General features: G+C 40.9%; 1 protein-coding gene across 2 annotated transcripts in view; it reads left to right on the top strand.

Annotated features, from left to right (window-relative positions):
* The window catches only part of mcama (melanoma cell adhesion molecule a), a 43,155-nt gene extending 30,652 nt beyond the window's left edge, over nucleotides 1–12,503 (top strand). The window contains exons 6-16 of one of the 2 annotated variants that reach the window (XM_034889948.1): nucleotides 310–492; nucleotides 973–1,100; nucleotides 2,393–2,528; nucleotides 2,851–2,966; nucleotides 3,945–4,086; nucleotides 4,541–4,671; nucleotides 6,693–6,834; nucleotides 7,392–7,427; nucleotides 9,479–9,608; nucleotides 10,425–10,542; nucleotides 12,008–12,503. In XM_034889948.1, coding sequence (XP_034745839.1) covers nucleotides 310–492; nucleotides 973–1,100; nucleotides 2,393–2,528; nucleotides 2,851–2,966; nucleotides 3,945–4,086; nucleotides 4,541–4,671; nucleotides 6,693–6,834; nucleotides 7,392–7,427; nucleotides 9,479–9,608; nucleotides 10,425–10,542; nucleotides 12,008–12,010 — 1,265 coding nt within the window. In that variant the 3' untranslated portion in view covers nucleotides 12,011–12,503. Of the gene's footprint in view, nucleotides 1–309; nucleotides 493–972; nucleotides 1,101–2,392; nucleotides 2,529–2,850; nucleotides 2,967–3,944; nucleotides 4,087–4,540; nucleotides 4,672–6,692; nucleotides 6,835–7,391; nucleotides 7,428–9,478; nucleotides 9,609–10,421; nucleotides 10,543–12,007 lie in introns of both variants that reach the window. The other variant, XM_034889947.1, reaches the window with a different exon arrangement.
* The last annotated feature ends 1,558 nt before the right edge of the window (nucleotides 12,504–14,061 follow it).

Below are 14,061 nucleotides of genomic sequence, written 5' to 3'. Positions count from 1 at the left end.
TACTGTAAAGCACTTTGTGACCCTCTTTGTCTGTGAAAGGTGCTATATAAATAAAGCTTACTTACTTACTTACTTACAGTAGATCAAGAATAGGACCCTCAACACTTAGTTGACATTTGAGTAACTGCTCTCCAAATGTCTCCAAATCAAGTTCTGTAACCGGTTCCAGCACTGAGGGTCCGCACAGGAGAAGACACTTTAATCTAATTGCGTATTTGGGTACTTAAGTGTAAAAAATGCTTTTAATCTGCCATCAGTATTGGCTGTTGTCCATTGTTACATAGCAATATTGTCTTTTCCATACTCCAGATGTCAACGTTTTGATCCTGGTGACCCGGAAGTCCAATGTCTCCGGGGTCTCCGTCCAGAGCACACTGAACTACAAGGTGGTGAAGGAGGACAAGGATGCCCATTTCTCCTGTGAGGTCAGCTTCTTTGTCCCGGGAGCCATCAGGACAGTAGAGTCCAACAGCATCAACATCACTGTTCACTGTGAGTTAATGCTGACCCCTTTTTATACTTCTGTCATGTCAATAAATAACTTTTTTATCATCTCAGACGTTTGATATGAACAGACGCAATAGTTAAGCAAAACTCCCTGTGTCGGTTGATTTTTTGTGCTTCTCAGTTATGGGTCAGGCTTACAACAGTTATTCTCTTAAAGGGGCATTCTACCAGTTTTACACATGGTGTTCAGTTTAGATGTCATGAGAAGTACTTCGCCTGGATAAAGGCGAAGTACTTGATTTTTTTAAAGTAAAAAGTAATGCATTTTCACAGACACATTGCTTGTCTAAACAATTTGAAACAGTTTATTGATATTGTGGCAGGCAAAGCCAAACAGTCTGTCCTGTCAGCTTTATGGAAATGGCCTTGTAAGTGACTTTAACAGCTCGCTGAATAAGCCTGCCTAATTGTGTGTGTGTGTGTGTGTGTGTGTGTGTGTGTGTGTGTGTGTGTGTGTGTGTCCAGACCCCACCACCATGGTGGAGCTGTGGAAGGAGTCGCCCCAGGGCTTGGTTAAAGAGGGGGATACTGTGGAACTGCGTTGCCAGGGTGATGGCAACCCCCCGCCAGTCTTCATTTTCAACCGAGAACAAGTAAGAATAGGAGGCATTTTCTCACCCTAAAAGTCCCCAAGAGAGAATGGGTGACATGCAAGAGACATGCAGGGAATGTTTTTGATATGTAGAGCTCACAGGGCCCCCATGTAGACATGAGTGTGCAAGGTCTGTGAGGGCTCTGTGAGCTCTGACCCTGCAGATCCAGGCAGGGGTCTGAGACCGGAGGCCATGCTGACGGGGCAAATGGGTAGGACTGATTCCCATGTTAGAGACTCATCCATTGTATGTGTGGACAACACAAAAACTCAGCTGACCGCCGTTTTTAACTTTTTCTAACTTGACAGTCACTGGCATTTGGTTAGCAGTTGTTGTAATCATGACTTAGAAGGTAAAAAGCTTAATTTTTGCTATTAAAAAGACAAATTGAGTAAAATATTGTAACAAAATAAGATTGAAGAAAAAAGAACTAACAATTTAGTTTTTTTCCACAATCTTATTTTAATACTTTTGGCCACCATTCTGTTACGATATTTTACTCACTCACAAAAATGAGTGAGTAAAGGAGAGGTCTAGAGACGCAATGACTCCGCTAGATCTACAGCGCATAGACTGAAGTGCATGGCAACTTTGTTGGTCTGAAATGAGCCCCAATGCTGTTTTGGGCTGGGTTTAAGATTGAGCCTTAAATCTGGATTTAAAAATCAAAGAAAATGTTTATTACATTAACTGTAAGTTGTTTATGTCAATAAGATTCTAAAATCATCTCACCATAGTTCTTCACAATCACAGTTCTTCACTGCAGTGAACAATGTAACAGACATTTTGTGTTCATTTATTTTAAATTTAAAGTAACTAGTTTTGGATATGAAGTGAAACATTTAGGATTTAAAATGTTACTACAGTCTGGGATCAACCTTAGGAAATAAACTATACGATGTTGTCAGCTTTTTATTAGCAAAGTTAAAAGTGATGAATTCATGTATGTTTTGACAAACTCTAATTTTGAACTGTTAACCAAAGCCGCATTTTCAGAAAGTTAAATCACTCCCTGAAGGGCTCCAAAGATTACATGACGCACCAATTGCATGCAATTTTGGCAGGTTTAATTCATCACCTGTTTTCCACTTACAAACTCTTTCTACCAAAGAAAACAACAAGTCATCTTTTCAATGTTATGCTAAAGTCTGCAACTACCCCCCCCCCCCCCCCTCTCTCACTGTAACAAAGGAGATGGTAATTTCTGATACAAGATACAAAGCACTTACCTTAGTTTACGCTGTTATATTCCCATGATGAATTTAGATTACAAATGAGAGTATTTGTTGCAGGAGCTGGATGTGGACTTGGAGAGCAACCACGGCAACGTGTTGATGCTGTCCCCGGTAACACGGAAAGACAGCGGCATCTACCAGTGTCGTCCACTGGACTCTGAGGTCAAAGGAGAAATGCAGCTCACTGTGAACTGTAAGGAACGATGATATATACAAACACACACTTATAACAATATACATATATTTAAAACAACTTAGAGACAGAAACAACAAAGGATATGTACTGTGTGTTAGTTGGTAGGCAAAGTTTTTCACTTTGGGCAGAGCCAGGCTAGCAGTTTCCCCATGCCTCCAGTTTGTATGCTAAGCTATTCTTACCACACCCTGACCCCAGCGCTGTATTTAAATCATAGACATAAGATTGATATTTTGATCACCTTATCTCAATCTCAAAAAGAAAGTAACGTTAATCTTTAATTTCATGTGTTTCATGGGTCTGGTTTTGTTGTGTTCAGACTTGGACGCAGCTGTGGTCGTCCCTAAAGACTCTGAGGTCATGCTGAAAGGAGAAGATCTGACTGCAACCTGCAACGCTCTGTCCTCCCTGAAAACATCCACTGTCTGGTACAAGGTACGTACACAGTAGACTAGGACTATGTTTACACATGACCGGCTATTTTCATAAACGGACATTTCAACCTCTCCCGTTTCAAAAATAACATGGTGCACAGCTCAGTTTTCAGAAAAGAGTTTACACGTACCAATGCTGCCAAGAGCTCGTCAAACCTATAGGTGGCAGTGTAAAAAGAAGCTCAAGCCCACTTTAGCCAATCAGAATCCCGAAAATAGCAATGACGACAACAAATAACTTCTCTTTTCTCTTCCTCACTTCCTCGGCTGCCTAAACCTTCGTTTGTCTCAGTTTACATGCAAACGAAGATTTCAGAAATCTCCACTCGGGCCGGAGTCTTTTCTTCTTCGTTTGCGTGTGAACCAAGGGCACAAACAAAGGGAAATGTCTTAGCTTTTCAAAACGACCATATACATGTAGGGCCTAAATTAGATTTAAACTGGAACAGCAGCAGTATCATCAGCTACAGACTTTACTAAATTAATTTAGAGACACTTCTGTGAGTCTGTACTAGACACAGTGATTCTTTGAGCTAAATGCTGACGTTGGCATGTTCATCTGCTCACAATAATAACACTAACACACTGATGTTCATCTCTTGTAATGTTTACAATCTTGGTGTAGAATATCTGCATGCTAGTATTTACTAATTAGCAGTAAACACAATAGACAGCTGAGGCTAATGGGATTAGTTTTGTACGCATTTGGACATCAACCAAAGAATTGGCCCCTTCCAAATTTTCAGCTGATGAAAATTCAGGATATCACTAAAGTTCTAACAATTGATCCTCTGGTGAATATGAATGTCTGTGCAAAATGTCCTGGAAATCCATCCAACATTATTTGAGATATTATGCAGCACCTCCTGACATTAAGCCACACCACTAACTGATATACTGACCATTATCTATATTGTGTGTGTGTGTGTGTGTGTGTGTGTGTGTGTGTGTGTGTGTGTGTGTGGTTGTGTGTGTGTAGAATGGAAAGCAGGTGGGTAAGGGGAACACATTGCATCTGAGGGACGCCACCTATGAAACAACAGGAGAGTATATTTGTGAGGTGACCGTTCCCTCCCTGCCAGCCCTGCACGCCAGCGGCTCCGTCCACATCATCGTCCAAGGTCCGTCATCCCCTACACCCCTCCACCAACTTACCTTTACTTGTGGGGCCAAGGAAATACGGGGGCCGACAGGGGCAAACACCCTGCAACTCAAAAAAACACATGCAAATAGACAAAACACAAGCAAATTAAGAAAACAACTTTGTTAACATGACAACAGATGCGTAGCGTTCAGCAAACGTGCTACAAACACACACAACCAAATAACAGTTACAAATAACCTTTTTTATTAAATATTAGCTATATGGACATGAATTGTGAATGTATCAAGTCAAGAACTAAAATTGGACTATATAATTAAACTGTGTGTGTGTGTGTGTGTGTGTGTGTGTGTGTGTGTGTGTGTGTGTGTGTGTGTGTGTGTGTGTGTGTGTGTGTGTGTGTGTGTGTGTGTGTGTGTGTGTGTGTGTGTGTGTGTGTGTGTGTGTGTGTGTGTGTGTGTGTGTGTGTGTAGGTGGTCCCCAGCTGGTGGGAGTTGAGCAGGAGGTGCAGCTGGAGGAGGCAACAGGCAGGATGGTGAACCTGAGCTGTGAGGTTCAGGGCCATCCGCTGCCCAGCCTCTCCTGGACCATCATGGGCAGCCAGGTACCCTTTCTTGCTCGCAGCACTGACTTATATTCACATAAGATCGGTGGTAATTACTGTTGGTGCAATTCATCACATTCATGTTGATGTACAGCTAGAGCTGTAACAATTCCAAATTTGACTGTACAATAAATTGTCTCAGAAATAACTGTGATAAACACTATAATTGTCTCTTTCAGTCAAATTATTGTTGTTAATTATTATTTTTAAACACATTATGAATTCCAGGATACATCTTTTGGTTATATTACTGTTATGTGATCCAGGTAATGTAATAACACAGGTACGCAGCCTATGAAGTAAACCACGCCTCTAAAACATTTTGTCTAACTGTATTGCCCTTGTCGGACCCCACCAAGTGCCACATTTTAATTTTTTTTTATTTAACCTTTATTTATCAAGGTAGGACGGTAGGAACAGATTCTCATTTGTAATGGTGACCTGGCCAAGTTTAAAGCATAAACGTGCAATACAACATACAGTTTCACATTCAATACAGTACAACAATACAAAATACAATAGGCTACATAAAATACAGATTGAGTGGGCATAACAAGCCGTCGCAAAGTTAGGTAAAAGTTAAAATAAATGTATTGAAGAGTCAATATACAGTGCAAATTGTGGTCTACTTAGTAAGGTAGATCAGGTGATGTGCAAAAATGGTATGACAACTGTGGGAAGAATAACAGTTGAGCATGCCAGGGCAGATGGAATAGTGCAAAAGAGCGTAAACAGATATGATGCGGTGTAGGTGAAGATGTGCATGCAACTGTGCAATGGGGCATGAGTAATTCTAATTATGTTAGGGATTATTAGTTGGACCGTTGAGCTAAAGCTAATCTAGTCCAAACAAAATCAACAATTACCATCAACAGTCAAACCCCTCAGTATCGTAGCTAGTGTTAGTAATTACTTTTCGATTAAACAGAGAAACCGTGATTTCGCAACAATTGACAATTAGACAGTAATGTACTAATTGTTGGCCTATGTACATCAGACCCTGTTTTTTTTGTAGTGAGTTGAACAAAATCCTTTACATTGACACTGAAAGCATGGATCTTTGGCTTGTGTACTGTTAATGTAATAGTTTTATTTCTCACATGTTTTTGCTATATTTGTGCATGCATAGACACTGAAACGATTTTTACAGCTTTATATTTTGAGTGATTTTCACTAGAGATTTGTATATTAGAGGTGTCAGTTCTGTTGTATTTTGGGTTCTTGGCAGCTTTATACTTTAAATTCACAAAATGTTAACGTGTTTCAGGCTTTTGTGTTAAGTGCGGTCTGGATGGCGATATGATGCAGCGCGGTCTTGGCAACCTTGTACTAAGGGTCTGCAGAGGGTCTGAGCACCGAGTCTCGATCCTACAAGATTTTGTATCAACGGATACACCGCTATGCAATGGTTGGCTACAGAAGAGAAGTCCGTTCTTTGAGCCGCTCTGACCGATGCTCTGACCACTTTTCCGCAATCAGTTTGAATGACCAGAAGACGGTTTGCGGCAAGGCCCAGGCCCGCGGAACGCAAGAAGCATGAAACCCGTTAAGTCACATTTGTAGCTGAGATTGTGCTGAAAAAAAGTTATACCCACAAAAATAACCAAAAATGAACCTGGACTCCTGATGCTTATTATAAATATCAAAACATAGTTTCAAAGTTCTTTGCAATAAAGAAACAAATAATAAAAGTAAATAAAATCCAACCACAAGATATCAACCAGACCGGGTAGGATCTTTAGCATAAAATACTCCAATTTGAAAGATGTAAAACAGTGAAAGTGCAATATCAGCCAGGAAAGGTACAAAATCCTTTCCACACTGTGTGGTGTTGCAGGTTGACTAGGGAGGTGTCCCCGCAGTAATAGCAGCTCGTTCACTTTCACCCATGACATCTGAGATTACAGCCTTTGTAGTTTTGCTAGTTGTGAGGATCAGCAGTATTTTGGGAGTATGCTTTGTGTAGTTGTTGAATAGTTAATGCTCACTGATGGTGTGTGTGTGTGTGTCTGTCTCTACAGAACTGGCACGAGGTGGTGAACAAGGCAAACGAGCACATTATCCACAGCGTGGTGTCGGTCAGAGTCACCTCGGACACCAGCGCTCTGTGCAACGCTTCCAACGACCTGGGCACTGAGGTCAAGGCTTTCAGCATCAAAGCCAGTAAGAGCTTCTTCCTCATGTGCACGGGGACATCTGTATGAGTGCTGTGGATTGATAGGATGGAGAGGGAACCAGATTCAGGCTTTGAAAGCATCTTAAATGTGAAGCATTAGCATCTAATGCATCAAATCTAGCAGTGCTCGTTTTGGAAAACTCCTTTTATGTTAATGTCTTAATATTTGGTTATAAACTGTCCGATTTTATAAAATATGCAGCAGAAACGAGCGTCCTTTGTGTTCATCAGGGCCATTTATTAAGACTCCAGCTGTAAAAATCCATCAGTGATGCAGCCTGTGAGGGAGAAGATTGTCACTTTTTAGTTCACCACCCCCTCTCACCCACCAGCAGTGCGGTGAATCTGAATGAAGCCATAAGAACCATTTACATAAGACATTCTTAAAAACCCTGTTACACATACAGTCAGCTCTGTTCCCTTGACACCTCCAGACAAATGTGGGATTGTTTGTAATTACTGAAGCTGCTGCAATCAAATTAAGTGTGTGTGTGTGTGTGTGTGTTTGGGGGCCCTCTGTAAATGTTGTTTTACTTGTTCACAGTTCCCAGAGTGACTTCAGCTGCTCCCTTCTCTCCTGGTAAGATTGTTGCTCTCCAGTTGCTTCTTGTTTAAGACGCCGCTTTCCCTTTTGCTCATTTTCTTCTTCAGACTTAAGATCTGTCCGTGACAATGAAAGGGTAGGAGGACTGTATACATTATTTATGATTTTCATACAGGGACTCAATACCAGGACTGTCTTCAGTTTGCTGGCAGATCTTTGGGATTGCCTGTGGGCATATTAAATATTCTGTTTAATACAGAGAGAAAAATCTGAACACAAGAAAATGCAACCAGGCCAACACTTGATACATGATCCTTAGACCAAACGCTCTGCAGCGGTAACATATTATATGTATATCCCGGAATTTTGTTAAACAAAAATAAGTTACGTGTCTAACTTTTTACGGACTTTTTCCAAACAGTCTAGTGTTTTATAGTGGCTTTTTACATACCAAGCGAAATTGCAGTGAAGTATGGAGAGGGGCATTATTATGGGGCAATTCTCTGTCTTTATCTGGGCAGTCATTTCATGCCATTAAAACTTTCACTGTCCTGTGGGGAATATAACAGGCAAATAAAGAACATTTCAACCACAACCATTAAAAACAACACTGTCAAATATGTCTCGAGTAGAGTGCTGTTTTACTCCCAGGAAATAAATATTCGGTCGCTCCCCTAATTCTTTACTGAAGTTTTAGGGACAGCTTGCACAGTCCCTCGTAGCAGAAGCTTCCTACACACACTTACGCTGTGGACGATCTACTTTAAGAATGAATTACATCACTGCTTTATGACACTTAACCATAAAATGAATGATGCCGTTTCTCAGATTTTGTGAATTCAGCATATTCAAAAGGCTGATCGGGATACTTAGGCTTAAAGCTGACAATGACAATGTTAGGTCTGAGATAACACGCCTGTGGGAAAAAAGCAAAGCGTCGTAATCTTCACTGACACACTCCTTTGTTAAGAAACAGACAGTAAACTGGCAGAAAACGGCTAAATAGTTGGCTAAATATTTTGTAGGACACAACACTGCAACTAAGCTATAATAAAATAGACATTATATCGGAAGGGATGAACCACATAAAATACAATGTTAGTATGGTAAAAGTTTATATTTACGTGATGTTAGAAATTAGAATTCCTTTTGTAGTAGGTTGGATAAAAATGCTGAACAAGCAGACTAAAGTTAAAGTTGCTGCTTCTTTTTTTTTTCAAAGAATAAGAGGAAGAAAAGCTCTTTTCATTCTGAATGGATAAAGTAATCTAAAGTCAGTTAATAAGGAATAGGTCACAGATGCTGCGCAAAATAAATGACATTTTTCTGCAGTTCTGCTACTTTAATGACAGAAATATTATCGACATAATTTCACGCACAGCTAATTATTTCATATGCATGAAGAAATGGATGTTTTTAAATAAGCCATTTTAAATCCCAAATAGTTAAAATAATGTAAATTGAAGGTAGAAGTTGGGGGACTTGCCAGGGACAGATTAAAAAAACAGAGGCTGACTTTTAGCACTGGATCCTACACTTCCTATAATGGAACCTGTAGCTTCTTTTTGTTGGACCTTTCATGTCTGCTAAATGCCCCTAAACATCCCAAGTCTTTGAAACTTCACCCAGCCAGCTTTAAACACAGCTTTTTCTGTTTCCTTTTGACTTAGGTCATTTTCCCAGACTTGCCAAAGCTCCACCAGAGATTACTTCTACAACTGTTGCAACTGTTATCAGAGTAGTTTAGTAAACTGACCTTTATCTATATAATAAATAAGTGCCCCTTTGAAATATCCATAATGCAGTGTTTCCCCTCATAATTTGGCCCAGAAAAGTGATTGGTTTGTGTGGAGGCTGATGAACAGAAACCTTCACTGTTAAAATAAACTTCTTTTGTTCCTGCCAATTTCTTTAAACACCACTACTGTCAAAGCAGCAAATAAGTCCTATTGGCAGATGGACTGACTCTAACATGTGAGCGGTCTCTCTCTGTCTCTCTCTCTTTCTCTGTCTCTCTCGGTCTCTGTGTGTGTGTGTGTGTGTGTGTGTGTGTGTGTGTGTGTGTGTGTGTGTGTGTGTGTGTGTAGCTGAGGGCAGCGGGGTGATCATCGTGGTGATCATACTGTGTCTGCTGCTGCTCGCCGTCCTCGGCAGCGTTCTCTACTTCCTGCATAAGAAGGGGAAGATCCCCTGTGGACGCTCCGGGAAACAGGAGATGTGAGTACCTTCTCTTCTCTATCTGCCCATGATGTCCACAGAACAAGACAACCCTTTCTTAAAGGATAAGTGTGGTGATATGAATCTTTTATATTGTCAACAAATCCAATTCAAAGACCAGATCCAACAAAATGTGATCCTAACAAGTATTATATGTGTGTGTGTGTGTGTGTGTGTGTGTTTATGATATGATATATATTATTATATTCAATAACACATACACCATCTTACTGCTATCAATACTAGAACACCAACTGTGTATTAATCCACTGCTGAAAATGGACCCAGACAAACTATTTACCCCTGAGTAATGTTGCCTAGTAAAGTACCAGTCTGCACCATCAAAAGTTCCAGCCAATAACCAACAAGAAAGATTTGGGGGTGGGGGTTGGGGGGGTTAGTGCACGGAAGGAAGGGAGAGAGGATGGGATTTATTATTTTAAATTTGGGGGGTTTCCCTTTATTCGATAGTGACAGTGGATAGACATAGGAATAGGAAAGGGGAAGAGAAAGAGGGGATGACACGCAGGAGAGGGCCGCAGGTCTGATTCCAACCTGGGCCGCTACATGGGGCGCATGCTCTTACTGGGGGAGCTAAAGGTTGCCCTACTGGCCTCGGTTTGTTGAACAATTCTTCAAACGTCAAAAGCAAAATGCCGTCGCCCAACTACACGTAGAGCGCCTTTAAGAAACTCACCTGAGACAGTAACACCATCTTAGCCAATGTCACCAAAGAAGAATATGTGAGGAACCCCTCTGCAGTTACATGTGTTTCTGTCAAATCCCACATGAGCCGACCTTCCTTCCTGTCAGCAGCACCAAAGAGAAGACCACCAAAGATGACATCGTCGTGGAGATGAAGACCAACACAAAGAACGAGGAAGCTGTCCTCCTCAAGGCTGTCAACGGGGACAAGAAGGGCCCTAGTGAACAGGTAACTATTGTGGCTGGATGAATGAGAGGTCATTGTCTTACAATGTAAAAAAAGAACTACAAAACCCAAGTTGCTCTGCTTAAGCTGTATAGTTGTGGAGCTCCAGTGTGAAGTTTTTCCTGAGGGAGACACTAGAGAAAAGTTCATGGAGAAAGAAAAAGAAAATTCATTGCAGATGCAAGTCAGGAAATGCAGAGTTAGATATCCTGTTCACAGAAGCTGTTTTAAATGTGGATATGTAATGTGCATGTGGGGTAAGAACAGAGAGTTTTGCATCAATAATTTAACGGTTATTAAAACACCAGCTGCCAGCATGCAGAAAACAAATCGTGATGATGTGAGGATGTCTGGACATGGAACAGACCGATCAAAGGGTTTAAACGGACACTCCCGTGTTTTTCAGGACTACCTCCAGTGCTTTAACGCAGTTTGCTTGGCTTTTTAATATGGTTACATGGTTATTAGTAGCTAGTTATCAGATAGAAAGATTTGTATCTGTCATTGTGATTACTGACAGAGGATCTAAACTGTCTCACTCCTCAGTAAATCTCAGACCGTTTGTCCCAGCACAACCCTGCTCGCACTTCAATGTCCTCTGGCAGGGGCCTTTCATCTGTCCCCGAGTCTCGGCTGAAGACTGTAAGGGGACAGAGCTTCTGAAATAAGAGTCCCGTGGCTCTGGAACACCTCGGCCGAGACGATGGGGCAGGCTGAGTCTGTGGCTTTTTGTAAAGCGAAGTTTAAAACCTACGTTTATCAGCCTGCCTTCCCTCATTTAATCCGGTTCTAGTTTTTATCGGTTTACAGGTTCTGCCATTTGAAAGTTTTGTTTTAGTACTTTTATTCTTTTATTGCTATTTTTTTTTGGTAATTCTGTTTTGTGTTTTTTACTTTGATAAGTTCAACATAAATAAAGACATTATGATCTTAAATTTAACACGGGCGGATGCCAACTTTAAGACTTTGAAATGGTTCACATAGTGCTTTATTTGAGTAATTCAACATTTCGGGAAGAATCCTTATAGTCGCGTGGTTGTTGCAGTTTTTTGGGTGGTATCTTCATGGTTGAATGCACTTGTTTAACGGAAGGTGCTTTGGATAAACGTGTCATCTCAGTGACTGTAATGTACTCGCTTTCTTGCTGAGAGTTAAATTAGGAGATCACCACCACGTCATTTAGCATGTACGCTAAATATAGAGCCGCGGCCAGCTAACTTAGCTTAGCATAAATACTGGAAACGGAGGGGAACAGCTAGCCTGGCCGTGTCCAAAGGTTACAAAATCCACCTACCAGCCGCTTCACAGGTTGGCGAGCTTTAGAGGTGGTGGGAGGCGATTATATTTTACCTTTTAATAAACCGGAATTTGCATTTTTGTTTGCAGATCACAACTTGTGTGTCATGTGTAATTACTAGAATGTGTGTGTATGTAGGTGTAACACTGATGTCGTCCTCTGTCCCTCCAGTGAAGTCCCTGACGGTTCAGCAACAAGGAGGACACATGAAGCCAGCAGTCAGTGTGATCTGAGACCTGCAGGGTAACCCCCTCCTCACAGTCCCGACATTCCCCCATCATGCTTTGTTCTCAGCAGTATTTAGTAGATTTACACAGGAACACATCGCCACATACTTCCATTACACACACACACATACACACACAGGTATGTATATACTCATGTGTACTTTCCTTTGAATGAATGTTTGCCTCCCTGACATTCAGTTCCTCCATCTGTTCTGTACCATTCCCTTAAACTGTTCAGCGTGTGTACGATGGTGTCTCGTGTTGCATCATCAGACCTTTTTTTTTATTTTTATGAAAGTGTATATATTATATATATTTTGTTATTTAAGATATTTTGGCACTCCGATTTTCAACTGGCGCTTGCGTCTGGGTCGTGTGCATGTTGATCCGTGTTCATGGAGTCCAGGCGAGTTTTGGGACGGGACATGATGTCAGAGACCGAGCGCTTCACTGTTGGTACACAGTCACAGAGAGAAGGCTCGTCAGTGTGTTTCCTTCACTTTGATTTGTTTTGATTGACACCAATATTTGTAATGTAACCAAAAACTGAGGAATATTGAGGCGTGTCCCTGAGACGGGATGTCTTGTTCATAACACGATCTGTAAAACCTGTCGGTCAGACACACTGGCAGCCGTCTTTTGCAAACTGCTGTCGAGCCCTGTTCTGTTTGTAAATACGTGGTAGTGTACAGATCTGCTAGTGGTGGCCTTGGACTGCTACTGAAGGCCAAAGGGTCAAAGGTTAGTGATGTGCTGTGCCTGTTTTTGAGAATGCATCATACACTGAATTAGTTTTTTCTTTGGTTTGCTCTGTGTGTTTTCTGTGTTTCGCTGAGAGCTCGTTGGACCTGAAGAAGGGTTCCAGTGTTTGTGCATGTCTGACATGTTTACTACAGACGACACGTACAGTCCTGCTGACCGCATTCTCCCTTCTAGGCAGCCAGATGTTTCAGTACAGTTTGAGAATCAACTGGCAGACACTTAAAACTAGTTTCATGTAGATACTCCATCATAGTAGGGCTGCACGATATGAGGAAAATATCTAAATGCAATTTTTTTTGACTGATATTTTGATATAATTCACGATGTAGGAGGGAATGATTATTATTCTCATTTTTTTTCAAAAATCTGAACCAAACAGACTTTCTTTCTTTAGTCTGTAGGATACGATTCGGAGGCCGGGACGCCTGCATGACGTGCAGCCCTACATCACAGGGAACAGTTTCCTGTTCAAAGTTACAATCTTTCCCCATCCACGGTGAAGTCTGCTCTGCATTACATAACTTTCAAGGTGTTTTTGTTTTAAATACCTGAAGGGAATGTAAAATAGTGGCAGCAAAAGGCAGAAGTACATCTAATGTCCATAATGTCTATCTGCAACTCTTCCCAGTTTGTCATGTACTATTACGACATTCAAGTCCCAGAGCTCAACCTTCAGGGGAAGTTATGGGGGAAAAGAAATTCCTGACAATCTTCTTTTGAAGGTGTTTCCAGAATGTTTCCAGAAAGTCTCTTCTAACATCTCTATCAACACATATTCTAAGATGCAACTGTTTCCTAAAACTATAGGCGCATCTCACATTGCTTTTTTTATTATTACTGAAAATCCAAAACTGTAAACATTGATATTCCCCAATCCAAACAAAGCCAGCAGCAGTATTCCTTATTTTTTTTTATTTTGTCTTTATTCTTCTTTTCTATTATTCCTGGATCCCTAGTAACTTGAACAAAGAGGCCGCTACGCTTTCTGGTGTCCACAAAGCAACAATTTAAAATCAAATAAAAAAACAATTTTTAAAATAACTCGACCAGATAAGGTAGACGATAACAACTCACGGGGAAAACAAAGCTTGTGGGACCATCAAAAACAGCACTAACTAAAAATTAAACATTGAAGTAAGATTATTTTCCTTTTTACCATCTATATTTTATTTGTTGCATTGTACAAAATTACCAAGGCAAAGTGTCATGGTCTTAAAAGTTCTTGAAACACCTTCA

The sequence above is a fragment of the Etheostoma cragini genome, chromosome 13 (genome assembly GCF_013103735.1).
Source record: "Etheostoma cragini isolate CJK2018 chromosome 13, CSU_Ecrag_1.0, whole genome shotgun sequence".
Lineage (NCBI taxonomy): Eukaryota > Metazoa > Chordata > Actinopteri > Perciformes > Percidae > Etheostoma > Etheostoma cragini.
The sequence above is the reverse complement of the archived record's forward strand: the minus strand, read 5'-3'. Positions and strand labels throughout refer to the sequence as shown.